Source organism: Carcharodon carcharias, chromosome 14 (assembly GCF_017639515.1).
Source record: "Carcharodon carcharias isolate sCarCar2 chromosome 14, sCarCar2.pri, whole genome shotgun sequence".
Taxonomy (NCBI): Eukaryota; Metazoa; Chordata; class Chondrichthyes; order Lamniformes; family Lamnidae; genus Carcharodon; species Carcharodon carcharias.
In genome coordinates, this window is record NC_054480.1 from 102,237,056 (window position 1) to 102,259,641 (window position 22,586).

Below are 22,586 nucleotides of genomic sequence, written 5' to 3' on the forward strand. Positions count from 1 at the left end.
CCCTATTTCTGTAAAATTTAGCACGAAGATGTAAAAGAAGCAAGCAGCTTGGAATGGACAATTTACGTGAACAAAGTGGACTCCAGGAGAGTCAGGTTACTTCTTTTCTGGTTTCTGTGCAGAGATAGAATTGACTGAACATATCTCTGGGAAGTTACTTAAAAAGGCAAATAGACTTCCCAGCTGCTGATTGACCACCCATCACCATTTCCAGGGAAGAGATTTAAAATGACAATGGCTTTCAGAGCTGCTGGCCCTATGAAGGTGGAATTTCAAATAAAGACATTTCGGAGGCTAATCATAGCAGGAATGTTGATGATATAGCAAGCACCCACCATTGTGTGACAAATTAAAGCTGCCATCAAGTCACTGTGTGGACAATGGATAACATTGATATTGTTGTCACATGACGGAAACTGGCTGGTGATTGGAAATGCCTGATTAATCCACAATGACTGCCCAGAAAGTTAGGCTGGGGCCAACACCAACAGAGGAAGAGATCCCACCTATAACAGGAAAAGAACATTGTCTTGAAAAGAAGCTGATCCCAGGCAGCGAAGAGGGGATATTTTTTTTTAACTGCAGGATTATAACCTTCAATACAGGAGCTCAACCACAAAGTCAACAGAAAAAGGCAGACAATTCCAACTTCATTTGTCTTCCGTGAAACACCAGAGAATCCATCAGGCCTGCAATATTTCAACCACCATTTCAAGGATGGTTTAAAAAAGTGACCTGCTTCTTTCTTTTATATACTTCTGGTAATCCAGGTGCATGTTACATCTTTAGAAATCATCTTTCATTGTGTGTGCATGTATGTCTGTGCATTTGACAAATAGGTGTTTGCTGTACTTACATTTTAGCTGTTGTAAGAAATGAATATTTGTTCTTTCCTTTGACTCCAACTTACCAGGAAGCCTGTTTCTATATCTGTTCTTTAAAGTTGCAAACTATAGGGGTTATAATACTCCTTCTCAAAATACACTTTGCTGCAGTCAGTCGAGAGGTGGGAAAAGGGGAGAAATTATCTACCCTGCCTGTAACAGGCTGGGGGCTTAAATGTGGCACTGAAACTATTGGACAATGAACAAATTGGAAGTGGAAAATCCAGCAGTTTCTCCATAGTGGTTGCGAGCCTTCCCATGGTGACCTCGAAGTGCTCACACGTCAGAGCCATGAGATCAGAGAGAACACGAGCGGACTCCTCCATCTTTCGCTCTGGTGTGCTGAGCGACTGTCAGATCTCTGCCTAATGATCTGCTGCCTGTCATTAAATCTCCAGCATTGAGTTGGCAGCTGCTTCCAGAGGCTCATCATCTGAATTAGACTGAGCAGGTAGCTGGTCTCCAATAGCCCTCTGAGTGCCTAATGCCTAGGATGAGCCTCCCTCCAACTGCTGAGGGGACATGTCAGTTAGGTGTTCCCCAGAATGTGAGCCTAAGCCTAATCTTCTTCTGTGCCCCACCAAAGTGTGTGTCTCTGAGCCGGTGGATGGTGCATGTGAGGCCCATGAGGGTTGTTCCAGAGCTTCTTCTTCAGACATGGTCTGGGGGCTCGGACTGGTGCTTGGTTTGTGGGCCTCAATTTGCTGGTGTCTAGAAATTAGAAAATTGAGTTTTGGTTAATGAGCATGGGTTATATAAGAATGCATGAGAGTCACTGGGCAGAATCTTCTGGCTGGCGTGTGGGTGGCGAAGCCTGCACACCAGCGTTTAAAATATAGCGCACTGACATTGCGCGAATGTCCCGACCTCAGCGCGCGGCATCGTGATATTTTGGTTGATGGGCACGCTATGTAACGGAACGCGCGCCTGCCGTTAATTAGAGGCTTCATAAAGGCCCTTAACTTGCCAATTGTCGACAATTTTGAGGGGCCCATGCGAACTTCGGCTCGGCGAACGGGCCCAATGGGCAGGCGGGTAGGAGATTTTTTCACAAACCTCATCCAGTGGTGGGATGAGGTTTGATATCGGTTTTAAAAACATTTAATAAAGTTTTTGTTTATTTCATTAACATGTCCCATCTCGTGGGACATTTTCACATGAGTGGGACATGTTAATGATTTTTAAATTTTTCTATTTTTCATGGTTCACTCTCTTTCAGCGATCTCCCTGAGGCAGGCAGCACTTTGCCTCAGGGAGATGTGCACTCTTTTGCGTGCATGCATGAAAGAGCGCACTCTGACAGAAAGGGAATCCCCCCTCCCCCCACAGGAAGCGCATAGCACTTCCCATTAGGTGGCCTGCTGGGCAGGCCTTAATTGGCCCGCCCACTTAAAATGGAGGCGGGGCCCGCTTCGGCGACAGCAATTGGCTGCCTGCCCGCCACTGAGCCGGTGGGGCCCGCCCACCCATCATGGGCAAAATTCTGCCCCACTGTGATTGTCAGGATGTGATGAGGTGATGGAGCTGTGATACTCAGTTGCTGGGAGAGGCCGATCTCCCCTTCCTCACAGGAGTGATTCCTGTCCTCCCCAGCCAGTTCGCCTGCAGCCTCCTCAAATTCAGAGAGGGCGATGATATCTGCTGCCCCTTCCCCGGTCTGTGATCTCTCGCGCCTGTTGTGTACCAGCTTGGCCTGTATTAAGAAGAAAGAAAGAGATGTGATTGGAAGGGATGGGGCAGAGGTTAGGTGAGGTGCATGTTCCTTGTGTGTGGGAAGCCCTCCCCAGAAGGGCCAGAGGATGGAGTGTGAGCGACATGATAGATGGGATGGTGGTGATGTGAATGTTTCGATGAGAGAATGAGTGTTGATATGCGTGCCCCGCTAATGGTTGTGTGAGGTCCCTGAAGATGGAGTACCATCTGGGTGCATGGTGCCATGATGAGAGTTTGATATTGGAGGGAGTTGAAGGATGACTTACCCTGGCAGAGCGGATGAGACTCTTCATGTACTGGATAGCATTTCAGTCACATTTGTCAGCTGCACTCATCTGCTCTGAAACTGCATCCCAGGCTGCAGAGGTGAGGCTGTTGCACTTCCTGCAGCCATCTCTGGGTTACAGGACATGCCTGCTCACCTGCATTCCTCTGAACAAGGCCTGGGGGGCCTGATGGGATAAACAGGGTGCTGACTTCTTCTTGAGGCTCTCAGCTTTCTTCTTGTGGATGCAAGATATTTTTGCTAGTGTCCGGAGGACAGATGAGCTGGGGAGAGTGAAATTATGTGTTGGACTGGCCTTTAAATGTGGCGCCCAGACCTTTGGCCCCACCAGCTGCCGACGTGTGGACGAGTCTGCGAATCAGTCAGGTGCATCGGTCCGATACCCGCCTGTGCAGAATTAATTACCGACCGATCGTGGAATCGGGCGTGATTTCCCGACATTCCAGCCAGCAGGGTGGGTGCCGCGGAAACTGCCCCCACCGCGCTTAGTCTCATAAATGAAACATTCCGCCCAAGGTCTTTTCAGGTTGTACTGAAAACAGCAGAAACAGCTACGGGCTGCAGGAACAAAGATTTGCATACTGAGCACAGTAGACAGGAACAGCTCTTTTCACAAAGTAGTGAACTTATAAAAATATCAGGTGCCTTTTCACGTGAGAATGGTAGAAGAAACCCCAACATACACTGGCAAAAATTTAATGTCTTTTAAAGAGGCTTAAAGGTGGAAAAATCACTGAAGTTGTCAAGTTACAGATCTTCTTTTCTCATAAACTTCATAACAACAAAACAATACAACCAAAGAGAGAAAAAATGTTTTTTGCCTAATCCGAAAGCATGACGTTTAACCCAAAACGTACAACAAGCAACTTTTACAAGTAAGCTGTGCAAGACTTCGAGACAATGGTTTTTTGAGAGCTGCATGGAATGAATGTGTATGAATATTGCTATGTTGTTTTACTGCCTGTAACATATAAGGAAAAAATGAAATGTCAGGGAATTATTTATTTTCTACTTTTTTTGCAGCAAGATGGCACAACCACACCCTATGCCCATAAATAGGAAAATGGACACTTTACCTTTCATAAAACAATCAGTATGGAATGGGCAAATTACTTGAACAAAATGGACTCCAGGTGAGTCAGGTGACTTCTTTTCCGGTTTCTGTACAGAGACAGACTTGCATGAACATATCTCTGGAAAGTTACTTAAAAATGTAAGTAGCCTTCTCGGTTGCTGATAGGCCACCCCTCACTATTTCAATGGAAGGGATATAAAATGACAATGGCTGCCAGACCTGATGCTCCATGAAGATGGAATTTCAAATAAAGACATTTTGGAGGTTAAACATAGCTGGAATGTTGATGAGATAGCAAACACCATCTATGGTGTGGCAAATTACAGCTACCATTGATACCGTTGTCGCATGACAAAAACTGGCTCGTGATTGGAAATACCTTATTAATCCACAATGGTAGCCCAGTGGGTCAGTCTGGGACCAATATCAACAGAGAAAGAGATCTCGCTCAGAAAAAAGAAAGAGCCCTGTCTCAAAAAGAAAATGAAGTGGGTTAATTTATTTTACCTGTAGGAATATAGCCTTCGCTACAGGAGCTTGACCAGAATTTCAACTGAAAAAGCCAAAAGCTTCCAATTTCCTTTGTCTTCAATGGAACAAGAGAGGACCTATCAGCCCTGCAACATTTCAAACACCATGTTAAGGACCATTGAAAGAAGTGGCCTGTTTATTTTTTTTTGCCCTTTGTCATGGTAATATAATAATTTTCATAATATTACTGTGATTTATTGTAAAGCTGGGTTAATAGTGGAATTGGGATAGTTTGTGTGTGTATATGGGACTTAATTGAATTGGAGACAGCTAGTCTGGGCGATGTGAGTCATCAAAAAGGAGCTAGGTTGGAAATGCTAGATACATAAACATGGCTGAAGTTTTAAAATGTGAGGTGTAAGGAAAAGTTGCATTTTTAGATAAATTAGAGTAGTTTGAATTTCAAAAAGATGGTAAGATGTTACACCTATCCAGAGGAAGCTAATGAGAAAAGTAAAGTTGCAGAAACATATGGGATCAATGGAGTTTGCATTAATAGGTAGAAACATATATAAAGGAGAGAAGGCTATGCGTCAGAGGAGAAAGCATTCTAAGATCTAACACAAGTGATGCTTCTGTGCAGGAAATGAAGCTGAGAAAATTCACTCCCTAGGGTATAATGTTGTTTTGCCTGGGTCTGCTTAAATCTATTTGATTTTAGTGTTGCCTTAATGGAGGGGTATCTGGGAGCCAGATTAATTAGGGGTTTTAGGAATTATTATAGTAGTAATTTGTAGACCTATGTATCTGCTTGAAATCTTTTCTTTTGTTAATAAGTGTTTAATTTAGTTTTCTAAAAACCTCTGAAGTTGTGGTATTCTTATTACTTCTGAATTTAGGGCACCTAACTCAAAGTAAAAGACAAAGTGCAAAACAGCATGATCAAGTTTCCCTCATAGATTTCATCCACCTGGCACACATCTGCTGCCACGTCATAAAATTTTCTAGTAATCTAAGTACATATAACATCTTTAGAAATAATCATTGCTGATGTTTGTGTGCCTGTGTGTTTGAGGAGTGGATATATGTTGCACTTAATAACATTTATCCTTTCCTTTGATTTAAGCTTAGCTGAAAGCCTGTTTTTGTGTCTCCACTTTACAATCAGAGCATTAAAGGGTTAAAATGCACCTTTTCAAAATACATCTTGTTGTGGTCAGTCAAGAACTGCGAAAAGGTGGAAAATTATCCCACATCTTTTCTCGTCCATAACAATTGCCACAAACCAGGAGCAGCAAAAAAGTATAGGCACATATGAACACATGAAATAGGAGCAGAAGTAAACCATTCAGCTCCTCAAGCCTCTTCCACCATTCAATAAGATCATGGCTGATCTGTTTGTTCTTTGAATTCTACATTCCCATCTACCTCCAATTACCTTTGATTCCCTTGCCTAACAAAAATCTATCTACCTCTGCCTTAAAAATATTCAATGACACAGCCTCTGCCGCCTTCGGAGGCAGAGAGTTCCAAAGACTCACAACCTGCTGAGGGAAAAAAATTCTCCTCATCGCTGTCCTAAAAGGACATCCCCAATTTTAAAAAACTGCCCCCTAGTTCTGGACTCACCCACAAAAGAAAATATTCTTTTCAAGTCCACCTTGTTAATACCATTCAGCATCATATCTACTTCAATCCAGTCACCTCCCACTCTTCTAAACTCTAGTGGGAGCAAGCCCAGTCTGTCCAACCTATCCTCATAACACAACGCTCTCATTCCAGGTGTCAAACTAGTAAACAGCCTTTGACCCCCCTCCAATGTAATTACATCCTTCTGTAAATAAGGGGACCAAAACTGCACACAATATTCGAGGTGCAGCCTCACCAATGCCCCACATTATAAAACCCAAAACATCCTAATTTTAATTTTTAATTCCTCTCACAATAAAGGATAGCATTCCATTAGCCTTCTTAATTACTTACTGTACCCACATACTAACTTTTTGACTCATGCACTAGAACACCTAGATACTTCTACACATCAGAATTCTGCAGCCGTTCTGCATTTAAGTAATATTCTGCTTTTTTATTCTTCCTACCAAAACGACCAGCTTCACATTTTCCTACATTATACTCCATCAGCCAGATTTTTGCCCACTTACTCACTCTACCTATGTCTGTCTGCAACCTCCTCTTCACAACATATTTTCTTACCTATCTTTGGGTCATCTACAAATTTAGCTACCATGCATTCGCTCCCCTCATCTAACTCATTGAGAAAAATTGTAAAAGGTTGACGCCCCAGCACAAACCCCTACCGGACTCCTCTCGTCACATCTTTCCAAACAGAAAAAGACCCATTTATGCATACTCTCTGCTTTCTGCCAGCCAGCCAATCTTCTATCCATGCTAATACGTTACCCCCTATACAATGAGCCTTTATTTTCCTCCGTAAACTTTGATGTGGCACCTTAGCAAATGCCTTCTGGAAACATGACCACAGACTGCCCTTTATCTACAGCGCATGATACCCCTTTCAAAGAACACCAATAAATTAGTTCAACATGATATCCCTTTCACAGAACCATGCTGACTCTTCCCAATTACCTTGATTTTCTCTAAGGTCATTCCCTCTCTTCTTGAATAGAGGGGTTATATTTGCAATTTTCCAGTCTGATGGAATCTTTTCAGAATCCAGGGAATTTTAGAAAATTAACCTCAGCGCATCTGATACCTTCTTCGCCACCAAGTATTCCTCTCCCTTCCACCTCCTGATTTACAGCTATTACTGGAATTTTGTTTTGTATCCTTTATTGTGAACACAGAAGCAAAATATTTGTTCATTTCATCCATCAGTTTCTTATTATCTACTATTAACTCCCCATTGTCATTTTTTGGAGGGCCAGCACTCGCTTTACTTACTCTTTTCCTTTTTACCTACCTGTAGAAACTTTTGCTATCCATTTTTACATTTCTAGCTAGCTTCCTCTCATACTCTAATTTCTTTCTTCTGATTAACCTTTTAGTCATTCTCTGCTGTTCCTGCCACTCATCTTTCTGCAGTTATATATTTCATCCTTAAGTTTGACGCTTTCCTTAGCTTCTTTAGTTCAACACAGATGGTGGGTACTCCTATTAGAATTTTTCTTTATAGTAGGAATAAGCTTTTCTGAATATTCTGAAATATCCCCATAATGTCAGCCATTGCTTCTTGATGGATTTATCCCCTAGCCTAGTATTTCAGGACATATTGATGTCAGGTGCTACAGGAATTTGGATCTGCGATTGGAAAAGCAGGAAAGCTTGTTCCTAATTTAGAAAACACAGAGATTCCTGGGAACATCAACACAGCGTCTCTCAAATTCCCATGCCTCAACTGGAGGGCAGCAGCCATTGTCTCTGAATTAAGCTGGCCAAGCAACGCATAGAATTATAGTTTATCGATTTGGCACTGTCAAAAGATAAAGAAGCTGTCAAGGTAAAAATTGCAATAGGTGCTTGTTGCTCTGATAGCCCAGACGTGTTTAATCTGTGTAGGTCTGTTTCCTCTGTGTTCTGGAGAATCTTTACTGGTATCATCAACCAGGTCCGGAAGGGATAGCCCTGGTTGCCCAGGATTCAGTTGTCAATCTGGGCTGGGGCCTCAAAAAGCCCCGGGACCTGTGACTTGTGCAAAATGTATGAGTAATGAGAGCCCCCTGGGAATGAGCACAGCCACGATTCTTTGCCTGTGGTCACAGAGCAGTTGTACGTTCAAAGGATGAAAGTCCTTGTGATTCATAAATGTCACTGGTTGGTCCCAGGGAGCTCCAATGGCCACATGAATACAGGCAATGACCCCTCGCATTCTAAGGAAAGGGGCAATGACCACAAAGCTGCCTGGCTGTCCTCACTGTTGAGTAATTGATGAATTAATTTGCATGGTGGAAGAGGGCATTGACCACCTTCTTTATACGCCCATATCAGCCTCTGATATGTGACATAAGTCACCCATGGATCCCTGAGCAGAGGTGAAGAGAACATTGAGCACCACAGTCTCCTTGAGGGCCACTTCATGGAGTTCCCACCAAACCCATGTGGCTACAGATCATTCTGCACAATCCCATGTTTCAGTGACCACCTCCTGGGTCAGCCCCAGTTGTCTCCGGAATTGCCTCTCTGACATCTGCAGGTAGTTAGTTCTTGTCCTGAGGATGCAATGATGGAAGTATGAGGTTATCAACTCATCATTGAGTGCAGCTCGATACAATTTCCAGGTCATGATTCCCTCCTCCACGCCAGCACCCTCGGCCACCCCCCACCCCCCTCCCACCCCCTCCCAATGCATCGCAGTGCCCAAAGGCAGTACTCAAGCTCATCAGCTCTGAGCTCCAGTTCCTCAAGATTGTGAGCTTGCGAATTTCATGAGTGAGGGTATGTTAAAGGATAATTTTAAAGGTTAATCACTTTTTAAAATCCAGCCTAGTTTTCAGTAATCATTTAATAACTATTTACTGTTAAAGTTAAGTTTCTTTCAGTCTTAGGGATAAACAAGCTCCCTGCTGGAGAGGCAGCTACAACTTGTTAATTAGATAGCTGGTTAGAAGTGGTTTCTCTAGTCAGTGGTGCTGACTTATCTCTGTAGAATTTCAGCTGGTATAAATATAGGTCTTGGTCTTGGTATGTGTGCAAAGTAAGCAACCATGAAGCAGCAGGGGATGATGGTGATGTCGTGATATTGTCACTGGGCTAGTAATCTGGACCTGGGTTCAGGGGTTCAAATCCCATGATGATGGCTGGTGGCATTTAAATTCAATTCATCCATCTGGAATTGGGCACTGGTCTCTGTAATGATGACCAGTTTGTCATAAAGATCAGTCTGGTTCACTAATGCCCTTTTAGGGAAGGAAATCTGACTTTCTAATCTGGTCTGGCCTATATGTGACTCAAGACCCATAGCAATGTGACTGATACTGAACTGCTGTCTGAAATCACAGAATCACAGTGCAGAAGAGGCCCTTTGGCCCATTGAGTCTGCACCGACATGTGAGGAACACCTGACCTAGCTACCTAATCCCATTTACCAGCACTTGGCCCATTGCCTTGAATGTTATGATATGCCAAGTGCTCATCCAGGTACTTTTTAAAGGATGTGAGGCAACCCACTTCCACCACCCTCCCAGGCAGCGCATTCCAGACCGTCACCACCCTCTGGGTAAAAAGGTTTTTCCTCACATCCCCCTAAACCTCCTGCCCCTTACCTAGAACTTATGCCCCCTTGTGACTGACCCTTCAACTAAGGGGAACAGCTGCTCCCTATCCACCCTGTCCATGTCCCTCATAATCTTGTACACCTCAATCAGGTTGCCCCTCAGTCTTCTCTGCTCCAATGAAAACAACCCAAGTCTATCTAACCTCTCTTCATAACTTAAATGTTTCATCCCAGATAACACCCTGGAGAATCTCCTCTGCACCCCCTCCAGTGCAATCAAATCCTTCCTAAATGGTCTAGCAAGGGCAATTAGGGATGGGCAACAAATGCTGGCCTTGCAAATGATGCTCACAACCCTTGAAAGGATACATTTTAAAAAAGCATATCATGGAGTGCAGATTGACACAGAATGTGAATTTGTTGCGTGAAGGAATATTAAGTTTAATCTCTTTCTAAAATCTAGTCAAGTTTGCATTTAACATTTGACGACAATTTAGTGTTAAAGTTAAATTTCTTTCAGTCTTAGTCAGAAATAAACAACCTTCATTCTGGAGAGGCAGCTATAGCTCATTTGTTAGATAACTAGAGAATTAGTTTCTCTCGCCAGTGGAGCTGATTCATCCTTGTCAAATTTTAGCTAGTGGTGGTCTTGCTAAGTGCACAAAGTAAACAAGAAAAAAGATAGGAGATCATCATTGAGTGAGAGCTTGGGAATTTGACAATGAGGGAATTCAGTGCAGAGAAGGAGGTGCTGTTCTGATCTTTTGCATAAAGGAGTGGATTAATAGAGGGAGCTGTAGACCAGCAGTGGGACACGAGAGCTGAAGTCTGAAAACATTAATTAGGTGAACAGCTAGGTTAGAGGTTAGTAAGTATTATTCTTTATCTCTCCAAACATTTGTGGGGGGAGGGAGCAATAGTTTCATGTCGTACTGAGATAGATACATACTACATTAAATTTACATATTAACTAGTTAAACTATTTGATATAACTACAGATAATCATTGAGTGATATTGCTAAACTTAGTTCATTAAGTAACACAAAATAAAGATGGCAATCAAGTGATTTTTTCAACGGCAGTATGTGGGTGCTGGCAGACACCTGTGTGATCCACGGCAACCACATCGGCTGTAAATACCTGCAGCTCGAGGACCTGTAGCTCAGAGCTGGTGAGCTGGAGTCTGACCTTTGGACATTGCGATGCATCATGGAGGGGAACATTACCTGGACACTTGTTCCAGGAAGCAGTCGTAACCCTTAGGTTATGGCCTTCTGCTTGGGTCAGTGGTCATGGACTAAAGGTGTGACTGCTACTGAGGCAGGTATGGGGATCGAGAAGGTAGAATTAGAGGAGTCTCAGCCCCTGCATTTGTCCAACAGGTTTGAGGTTAGTGCAGCTTGCGTTGATGAGAGAAGGATTTGTAGGGGAAGCTGAGCAAACTGACCATGGATTCAGGGCAGGGAGCCATTCAAGTGGGGGGAGTTAATAGGACTGTAGTGGTATTAGGGGACAGTGTTATCAGGGGGAAAGACAGTTCTCTGCTTCCCAAAGCCTAAATTCAGAAGGCTATGTTTCCTGCCCGGTGCCAGGGTTCAGGATATCTGCTCGGGACTGGAGAGGAATTTGCAATGGAGGATCCATTTGTTATGGCCCATTTGAGTGGACTAGGAAAGAGTTTCTGCTTAGGGCTTATAAGTAGCTAGGGGCTAAATTAAAAAGCAGAACCACAAAGGCAATAATCTCTGGATTATTCTCTGGGCCATGAGCAAACTGGCACAGGGTAATTGAGATTTTAAAAATATTGTGGCTCTAAAAATTGGCATGTGAAAAATGGGTTTTAATTCATGGGCCACTGGTAAAAGTAAGTGTAAGATGTCACCTCTGAAAGCCATTTATAGACCGCCTAATAATGGCTAAACTGTAGAGTAGGGTATATAGGAAGAAATAATGGGGCTTGGAATGAAGGTACGGCAATTATCATGGGTGGTTTTAATCTTCATATAGATTGTAAGAATCAGATTGACAAAGGTAACTTGGAAGATGAGTCCATAAAGTGTATTCAGGACAATTTCTTAGAGCAGTACATTCTACTGCCAAAATAGGAGCAGGCTATTTTAGACCTGATGATGTGCAATGAAACAGAATGAATTAATATCCTCATGGTAAAAGAGCCTCTAGGCAATAGTGATCAGAACATGACAGAATTTCACATTCAGTTTGAGGGTGAGACGTGTGAGTCTAAGACTAGTGTCTTAAACTTAAATAAAGACAATTACAAAAATATGAAGACAGAGTTGGCTAAAGTGAACTGGAAAATAGGTTAAAAGGTAGGACAGTAGTGGACAAGTGACAGACATTTAAGGAGATATTTATTAACTCTCAGCAAAAATATGTTCCATTAAGAAAGAAAGACTATGAGAAGTAGGTGTAATTTGTGGCCGCCTAAGGAAGTTAAGTATAGTATGTTACAGACAGGAGAGAGACAGGCAAACTGTATGTCTTTCCTCTCACCAACTGCCCATGAGCAGAGGTGTTTTTGAATTATTTTTAAAGGGTGCTGTGGTGTGTTTTCCCAAACGTTTGGTTTGTGTGATCCGGTTTACCAATAACTCACAGCAAACCCATGTTATGGTTAACTGAGAAGGTTAGTTTATTTCACATTCAAAACCCAGAGGAGGAATGTTCACAACTACCCCCTCACTCCACACACACACACACACACACAATAAGGGTGGGAATAGAAAAAGGACCTTTACAACACTGGATACTGACAGCACAAGAACCACAGAAATGAATATTGATTCACATGATTTCCAGAGTCCGGATTCAGAGATGAATGAGGGGTTCCTTCATGTAGGAGCTCTCGAGTTCAATTGGCTGAAGACTGGAGTTGTAGATCACTCGTCGCAGTTGATGCTGATACATGAGATGAATTTGGTACATGGAGACAGGATCAGTTATGCAGGCGATGGTAGAAAATCTTCCAGCAGAGTCAAGTTTTTTGGAGCAGGCTGTTGTTCAGCCCGATGTTCTGCTTCTTGATGTTCATTGGTTGGATGTTAAACAGCAGACTGTCTTTGAGGCCAAAGATGTAATGTAACAACTGTCAAAGAGGCCAGATGTTTGGGCCATATGACATGTCCCATTTATGGGTTAATTGCAGTTTAACAATCAGTTTCTATGTTTTTGGCCAGAATCCAATGTTCCCTCTCAGGAGAGAGATGAGGTAGCTATTAGCATCTCTTCCATATAATGAGTTTCGATCTCTCTCTTTTGTAATAGTTCAGGTTGGGGAGCCAGTTTGTCGCCCTTTCTCTACTTTTGTTGATTGCAGAAGGTTTGTATAATGAGCTCTGAGATACCACAGGCTGAGAGAGGAATTATTTTGTTTTTGTAACTCCTGTTGGTAGCTTCCAGAACAATGTGCCATTCTTGTGGTCATGTGACTTGTAGCAGCCATCTTTATTGGTTCCGTAGAAAGTAATTTTTTTTTTAAATGGTAAAAGAAAAAAATTTTGGATTTCTCTTCTTGTCATATTGACCTAACAAGTATTAAGTTGAAAGAAGAAGTACACAAACAGTGAAAAATTAGTAGTGGATCAGAAGATTGGACAGTTATTAGAAAGCCACGAAGAATGACATTTTATTCATTCAAAGTATGTGAGTATCATTGGCAAGGCCAGAATTTGTTGCCCATCCCTCAATGCCATTTAAACTGAATGGCTTTCTAGGCCAGTTAAGAGTCAACCAAATTGCTGTGTGTTTGGAGTCATATAATAGACCAGGCTGAGTAAGGACAACAGGTTTCCTTCCCTAAAAGACACTGGTGAACTAGATTTTTTTTACAGCAATCAATGATAGTTGTCATGGTAACCATTACTAAGACTAGCTTTATATTCCAAACTTATTAATTGAGTTTAAATTCCATTAGCTGTTTCGATGGGGTTTGAACCTATATCCCTAGAGCAGTAGCTTGGGCTTTGGGGCTACTAGTCCAGCGTTATTGCCACTATGCTACCATCACCTGCCAGACTAATAAAAAGTAATAAGGAGAGAAATTAGAGTCTCTAGAAAGCTAGCTAGAAATATAAAAACAGATAGTAAGATGTCCTACAAGCATTTCAAAAGGAAAAGAGTAACCAAAGTGAGCATTGATCTTAGAGGGTGAGATTGGGAAATTAATAATGGGAAACAGGAAGTGTTGAACAGGTATTTTGTGTTTGTCTTCACTATAGAAGACACAAAAAAATCCCAAGAATACTTGAAAATAAAGAGTAAAAGAGAGGGAGGAACTTAAAACAATTACAATCGATAGGGCAGAGATACTGGGACAAATATTATGACTAAACACTGAGAAATCCCCTGGACCTGATGGCCTTCATCCAGGGATCTCAAAAGATGTGGCTGCTGAGATAGTAGATGCATGGGTTGAAATCTTCCAAAATTCTTACGATTCTGCAAATCATAGGATCACAGAATCACACAGTGCAGAAGAGGCCCTTCGGCCCATCAAGTCTGCACCGACACGTGAGAAACACTGGACCTACCTACCTAATCCCATTTCCTAGCACTTGGCCCATAGCCTTGAATGTTATGATGAGCCAAGTGCTCATCCAGATACTTTTTAAAGGACGTGAAGTAACCTGCTTCCACCACCCTCCCAGGCAGCGTATTCCAGATCATCACCACCCTCTGGGTAAAAACGTTTTTCCTCACATGCCCCCTAAACCTCACCTAGAACTTGTGTCCCCTCATGACTGACCCTTCAACTAAGGTGAACAGCTGCTTTCTATCCACCCTGTCCATGCCACTCATAACCTTGTCCACCTCGATCTGTTCGCCCCTCAGTCTTCTCTGCTCCAACAAAAACAACCCAAGTCTATCCAGCCTCTCTTCATAACTTAAATGTTTCATCCCAGGCAACATCCTGGTGAATCTCCTCTACACTCCCTCCAGTGCAATCAGATCCTTCCTATAATGCGGTGACCAGAACTGCACATAGTGCTCCAGCTGTGGCCTCACCAAGGTTCTATACAACTCCAACATGACCTCCCTACTTTTGTAATCTATGCCTTGATTGATAAAGGCAAGTGTCCCAAATGCCTTTTTCACCACCCCAGTAGCACGCCCCTCTGCCTTCAGAGATCAATGGACACACACGCCAAGATCCCTTTGTTCCTCATAACTTCCTAGTGTCATCCTATTCATTGAATACTTCCTTGTCAAATTACTTCTTCCAGAGTGTATCACCTCACACTTTTCAGTGTTAAATTCCATCTGCCAAGTATCTGTCCATTTGAACCATCCCGTCTATATCTTCCTGTAGCCCAAGACACTCAACCTCACTGTTAACCACCCGGCCAATCTTTGTGTCATCCGCATACTTACTAATCCTACCCCCCACATAGTCATCTATGTCGTTTATATAAATGATGAATAATAGTGGACCCAGCACAGATCCCTGTGCTACGCCACTAGACTTCTCGTCACTAAAGCATCCTTCTATCATCCCCCTCTGTCTCCTACAACTAAGCCAATTTTGAATCCACTTTATCAAATTACCCTGTATCCCATGTGGGACCTTGTCAAAGGCTTTGCTGAAATCCATATAAACTACCCTCATGTACACACCTGGTCACCTCCTCAAAAAATTCAATCAAATTTGTTACGCATGTTCTCCATCTGACAAAGCTATGTTGCCTATCCCTGATCAAACCTTGCCTCTCTAAGTGAAGATAGGTTCTCTCCTTCAGAATTTTCTCCAATAGTTTCCGTATCACTGACATGAGACTCATTGGTCTGTAGTTCCCTGGCTTATCTCTACAACCTTTCTTAAATAGTGGAACCATATTAGCTGTTCTCCAGTCCTCTGGCACCTCCCCCATGGCCAGAGAGGAATTAAAAATTTGGGTCAGAGCCCCTGCGATCTTCTCCCTTGCCTCCCTCAGCAGCCTTGGACACGAATCATCCGGACCTGGAGATTTCTCCACTTTTAAGCCTGCCAACATCTCCAATACCTTGTCACTCCCTACATCAGTTTGCTCAAGAACCTCATAGTCTCTCTTCCTGAGTTCCATACCTTCATTCTCATTCTCTTGTGTGAAGGCGCTTGTGAAGTATTCTTTCAACACTCTACCGATGTCTTCTGGCTTCATCCATAGATTACCCCCTTGGTCCCTAATGGGCCCTACTCTTTCCCTGGTTATCCTCTCCCCATTGATATACTTACAGAATATCTTGGGATTTTCCCTACTTTTACCAGCCAGAGCTTTCTCTTATCCCCTCTTTGCTATCCTAATTGTTTTTTTAAGCTCTACTCTGCACTTTCTGTATTCCACTAATGCCTCCGCTGGTTTGCCTCCCTTGTACCTGCTAAAAGCCTCTCTTTTACTTCTCATTGTATCCTGAATATCTCTGGTCATCCATGGTTCTCTGGGCTTGTTACTTCTTCCTATCACCCTAGAGGGAACATGTTGAGTCTGTACCCTCCCCAATTCCTTTTTGAACACCCCCCACTGCTCCTCTGTAGATTTCCCCACAAGCAGCTGTTCCCAGTCTAACTTGGCCAGATCCTGCCTTATTTTACTAAAATCCGCTCTCCCCCAATCCAAAACATTTTTTGCAACTTGTCTATTTCTTTGTCCATAACAAGCTTAAACTGTATCATGTTGTGGTCGCTATCACTAAAATGCTCCCTCACCACCACCTCAGCCACCTGTCCGGCTTCATTCCCCAGAATTAGGTTCAGCACTGCACCGTCCCTTGTTGGACCCTCTATATATTGACCTAAAAAGTTCTCCTGTACACAAATGTCGCAGTAAATTGGAAATTCACGAATGTAACACCTCTATTCAAGAAAGGAGAGAGACAGGAAGCAGCAAACTATAAGCCAGTTAGCTTAACATCCGTCATGGGGAAAATGCTAGAAACTATAATTAAGGAAATAATAGCAGGACTTTTAGAATATCAAAATACAATCAGGCACAGTCACTATGGTTTTGTGAAAGGGAAATCATGTCCGACTAATTAATTAGAATTTTTTGAGAAAGTAACAAGAAAGCTGGATAAAATGGAACCTGTCGGTATGGTGTACATGGATTTCAAAAGGCATTCGATAAAGTGCCACATCAAAGGTTACTTCACAAAATAAGAGCTTATGGTGTAGGGGGCAACATATTTATGTGGATCGGGGATTAGTTAGCTAACAGGAAGCAGAGATTAGGGATAAATCAGTCACTTTAGGGTTGGCAAGCTGTAACTAGTGAAGTGACACAGGGGTCAGGGCTGCGGCATCAGCTATTTAGAATCAATATCAATAACTTGGCTGAAGAGACTGAATGTATGGTAACTAAATTTGCCGATGACACAAAGGTAGGAATGTAAGAGGACATAGAGTCTACAAATGGATTTAGATAGGTTAAGGGAGTTGGTAAAATTTTAGCACTTGGGGGAGAATTTTCTGCCATCAGGCTGGCCAGTCGGGAGCAGGCACGGTGCTGGAAACAGAGCCTTTGAATATTTTTAGGGTAGAGCTGGGTAGATTCTTGGTACGCAAGGGAGTGAAAGGTTATCGGGGGTAGGTAGGAATGTGAAGTTGAGGTTACATTCAGATCAGCCATGATCTTATTGAATGGCGGAGCAGGCTCGAGGGGCCGAGTGGTCTACTCCTGCTCCCAATTCGTATGTTCATATGTTTGTATGTATGTAAAGATAAGACCAAATAAGAACGTGAGCCATTTCTACTTGAGCATCTCAGTTAATTAATTCTCAAAAGGATATAGTGGTGCTGGACAGGATGCAGAGAAGATTTACAGGGATGATACCAGAAATGTATGTGTGTACACATCAAGAATGAATGAACAGGCTCTTTACTGTTGCAAAAAGTAGCAAGAGCTCATAGACGTCTTTAAAATTATGCAAGTTTTTGATAGTATAGATACAGAGAGAACATTTCCATTTGTGGGAAGAGTGAAACCAGGCGCCATATAAGAATGTCACCAAGACATCCAATAGGGAGTTCAGAAAAAGCTTCTTTATACAAAGGGTGGTGAGAGTATGGAACTCACTACCTCAGTGATTGGTTGAAGTGAATCATATAGATGCATTTGCTGCATGAGGGAGATGATAGCTAATGGTAACATCCCTAGACTAGTAATCCTGAGACCCAGGCTAATTCTCTGGGAACATCGGTTTGTGGTGGAATTTAATTTCAATGAATGAAATTCTGGAGTTACAAACAAAGGGTGACTAAGAAATCGTTGTTAATTGTCTTAACAACCCATCTGGTTGGTTCATTAATACCTTTAGGAATGATAATCTGTTGTCCTAACCTGCTCTGTCTCCGGGACCAAAGCAATGTGGCTGACTCTTAAATGCCCACTCAAACCACTACAAAGTTGAAAAGGAATGGACCACCTGGCATTGATCTAGGCACTGGAAATAATAACCAGACACCCTGCCCTGCCAGCCCTGAACTGGAAATGCTTGGAGGTGTTTCACAGACTAGTCAAGCAATAGCTTGACAATCATTAGGTCTGACAGCATCTGTGAAGAGAAAGACAGAGTTTCGAGACTGTATGACTTTTCTTCGGAACAAAAGGGAAGTAAAAATGTGGTGAAATATATACTGTTTGGAGGGCTGGGACAGGTGAAGCTGGACAGAGAGCCAGTGATAGGGGCAGGCAAAAGAGAGATTACAAAAGGTGTCATAAACAAAAGGAACACCTTCTGTCTGTCCGCAAGCATGACCCAGACCTCCCTGCCGCTTGCCATTTCAATTTCCCATCTTGCTCTCATGCCCACATGTCTGTCCTTGGCCTGCTGCAATGTTCCAGTGAAGCTCAACGCAAACTGGAGGAACAGCACCTCATCTTCCGATTAGGCACTTTACAGTCTTCCGGACTTAACATTGAGTTCAACAACTTCAGATCATGAACTCTCTCCTCTAACCTCACCCCTTTTTGATCCCTTTATTTCAAATTTTTAAATTTTTTTTATAGATATAGATTTTTCCCACCTATTTCTATTATTATTATTTTTTAAATGTATTTCTATTCATTGTGTTATCCCCACTTTTAGCCTACTTTGATCGTTTCTCCCACAACGTCCCCTCCCCCCACTCCACTCCCACTAGGGCCATCTGCAACTTGCTCATTCTGCTTTCCACTCTTTGGGCAGAATTTTCTGGATGGCGGGGGGGAGCGGAGCGTGACCGGGCGCGGGTGCTGGCAGACCCGATTGCCGCTCGTGATCGGGTCTGCGCCACCATTTTACAAGGAGGGGCCAATTAAGGTCTGCCTGGCATACTTCACCACACCCATGTATAGCAGGAGTGGGTGAGTGGCAGCAGACGTGCTCAGCCTGTCAGGTCCAATGGAGGCCCCTGCAGCCTGTATAAAGGAAGGCCTGGCAGACTTAAAAAGGCTGCTCGCAATGGCTGGACGAAGGGCTCTGCAGAGGGGCAATTGAGGTGATGCAAGTCCGGAGGGTAGGCCATCGGGGCAGGCCAGGCTGGAGGGTAGGGTCCCGAGTGCCTCTTGTTTGTTCGCTGACTGCTTTGATGGCCTTCTGGAGGAGGTGGCAGCATGGCGGGAGGTTCTGATGCCCCAGGAGGGGAGGAGGAGGCCCCCCCACATGATGAAACGTGCCTGGGAGGAGGTGGCGGCGGTTGTGAATTCCTGCAACGTGGTGCGGTGCACCTGGATCCAGTGTCGCAAGCGCATCAACAACTTGTTGCGCTAGGGAAGGGTGAGGACAATGTTGGAATTGGCCACTTAACCCAGTATGGCAGCTTTCCCCCCTGCTGCCCACCCCCCTCTCCAACTCTGAGTGTAGTGACTGCATTGAATCATTGATGACATGTGTGGGCCAGCAGATACTGCCCATGCCGAGGTCACCCTGAGAGGGTGGTGAAGAGATGGGTTCTGCGCCCAGAGCATGTGTTACCTTGACGCCCAGATGACTGTTTTGGGGGCAACCTGGAGGAGCTGCACCTAGGCGCAGTGCTGCAACAGCAGGAAATGTCCAAGTCAGGGTGATGACACGCTGGGAAGGGAGCTTCAAGGTGGCATGGCACCAATCGATCTGCTGTCCTCTGCACTCCAAGTGCTTGTGCCTCCTTTCTATGGAAAGATATATTGGGTGGTGCCTAATGTGATGTAGGCAGCATGTGGCCAAGGGGGTGGGTGTGTGGGTGGGGAGCAGGCCTAGCATCTTTGTGTGAGTGTTCAGCAGCAGCGGAGTGAGGAGGCACTGGAGCCCTCATATTTCCCGCTCTGGTTGGGGTGGGCCATGAGCGGAGAGAGTCCTGTGCAATTTGCATAAATCAAAATGCTCGGCTCCCATTTTCAGGAGAAGAATGCTCATAATGCGGCAGAGCGTGCAAGGACTGGTGGGGGCCAGGCACAGTTAGCCATTCTCAGCCAATATGAACAGGAGGCCCTGGATTTGGAAATGCACCATGCGCCCAGGTCCACTGGTGTCGCTGAGGCTGGGGTGCCACGGCCAGGTGTCTATGCCCAACAGTGAGGTCAGCATTGTTCTCCCAACAGCCATATCAGTGCTGAATGTTAAGTGATTTAATTTTGCATCAAAGCCTGACCATTGCTTATGGAAGGATGAGCGCATAATGATCCGGAGGACAGGGATGCATGTTGTCTCCATGTTAACTAATCCGATGTATCTTGTTCTTCCTTTCAGCATCAGTGGAGCAGGGCCGGGAGGAGGAGCAGCAGAGGCCCCCTCTCACACCTGAGGGGCCTGAAGTCTCACCAGCATCACATCATCTCTGCCAGATGCATCAGCGCAGATACCAGCACCTCGGTGGGAGTTGGAACATTGGCTAGTGTCCTGGAGCACAGCAGTGAGGGCACTTCACAGTCGCTGGAGGAGCTGGCATCAGCAGTCGGAGGACTGCAGGGGAGCAGGTACATGCTCAGTCGGTGCCTGATGATGTGCCACTGGAGTGCAGCTGGGTGTGCGAGATCACCTTGGGGAGATGCATGAGGCTATGCTTGGCTTGCTCTCTGTGGTGGAGGAGTCTACGCGGATGATCGCTGAAGCAATGAATCACATGTCCCAGCACCATGCGTCCTCCATGGAGAGAATGGGGACTCTTGTGGTGACCCTACTCCAGGAGACCCATCAGGGCTCCCTGGGGGTGCGCTCTGAGCAGTAAGCCCTCACATCGGCATTGACCTCAGCTGGTCAGTGCCAGTGTGGGAGCTGGTCTGGGCACCAAGTTTCCCAGCTTGGTGCCCATCCATCCACGGTAAACAGGGAGGTCCAAAGCGACCTCACGTTGGCGCAGCAGCTGCCTGTCGTCTCTGTGGGCTCCTTTCAGGGCGCTCCGGATGAGGGCGGCAGATCCTCCATCCCTCTCCCAGTGACTGTAGTATCCGATCAGACTATGATGACAGGGGAGATGCCAACTGTGGAACTGGCTGCTCCCTCCCAGGCGGGGCCAGCACAGGCTCCACGGGCCAGAGGGCGACAGCCAAGGTCATCGAGGCCAACAGGAAAGCAGAGTCAGCAGGCTGGCTCAGATGCCACTCCGAGCAATGGGGCAGCACCTGTAAAAGAAAGCATAAGGCACCTTAGCCACACCACAGGTTTCTCACTGGTGTTTTTTTGTTGGCCCAAGGCGATTATGATTATGATTTGCTTTAAGTTGGAACAGCTTTGTCATTGTGTTTCATTAAGTTTCTTTGCCTGCGATATGAAATTCAGACATGTGACCATGGCTGAGGGTGCCTCTTTTCTTCTGCATGTGTGTGGTTTCCTAAAATGTTAGGAGTGCTTTGTGGGACATTCAGCTTTATTAACAAGGCTCTTAGTTACTGTTCCTAACCTGGAAGATTTGGCACTTAGGTATCAAGTATGAAGCCTGCAGTCTAGGCTTGTCCTGGAGGTCCATATGTGGTGTGCTAGCTGAAGGTTCATTGGATTAAAGCCCCCCAGATGTTCCTGCCTCCCTGGAGTATGCCCGAGACAGTGTCTACCCCCTCAGCATTTCCCTGTGCATGCTCATCCTCAGACTCACTGCTGGACTCATCATGTGTAGCCGCAGCCACTGCGTCAATGTCTTCATTGTCCACAGCGTCCCCCCTTTCCAGTGTAAGATTGTGGAGAGCCGCAAAATGCAACCACCATCACTGAGGCACAATCTGGGGGGTACTGCAGTGCGCCCCCTGAGCGTTCCAGGCATCGGAAGTGCATCTTGAGAAGACCGATGTTCTCTCCACCACAGCCTTGTGGAGCCGTGGTTCCCATTGCACCACTGCTCAGCTTCTGTTCTTGGATGGCGGAGAGGCATCATGAACCACCTTCTGAGGGGATAGCCCTTGTCACCCAGCAACCATCCATTCAGCCGGGCTGAAGCACTGAAGAGCCCTGGAACCTGGGAGTGTCTGAGGATGTAGGTGTCATGGGATCTGCTGGAGTACCTTGCACAGACTTGTAGAATCAGCATCCTGTGGTCACACACTATCTGCACGTTCATGGAGTGGAAGCCCTTCCTATTGATGAAGGCACTGGGCTCACCTGCTGACACCTTGATAGCCACATGTGTACAGTCTATTGCACCCTGGACTTGGGGGAAGCCAGCAATGGCCCTGAAGCCTCTGGCTCGCTCTGTCTGGCTTGCCTAGTCACAGCGGAAGTGGATGAAGGTCAATGCATGCCTGAACAGAGCGCCTGTGACCTGCTTGACACAAGTATGGACAGCTGATTGGGAGACACTGCAAAGATCACCAACTGCGCCCTGAACGGATCCAGAAGCATAGAAGTTGAGGGCAGCTGTGGCCTTTAGAGCCACTGGCATGGGGTGTCCACCCACACAGTTAGGAGAGATCTCAGGCCCAATCATCTGACAGGTATAGTTGACTGTGTCCCTTGAGAGACTGAGCCTCCTTCAGCAGTGCACCTCAGACATATTGAGGTAGCTGCTTCACTGCCTGTATACCC

At 44.9% G+C, this 22,586-nt stretch overlaps 1 protein-coding gene across 1 annotated transcript in view; it reads left to right on the forward strand.

Moving 5' to 3' along the window:
• The first annotated feature begins 20,670 nt into the window (after positions 1-20,670).
• Positions 20,671-22,586, forward strand: part of LOC121287565 (cathepsin L2-like) — a 121,328-nt gene continuing 119,412 nt past the window's right edge. Inside the window, 1 exon segment of the mRNA XM_041205495.1 lies at positions 20,671-20,795. Coding sequence (XP_041061429.1) covers positions 20,671-20,795 — 125 coding nt within the window.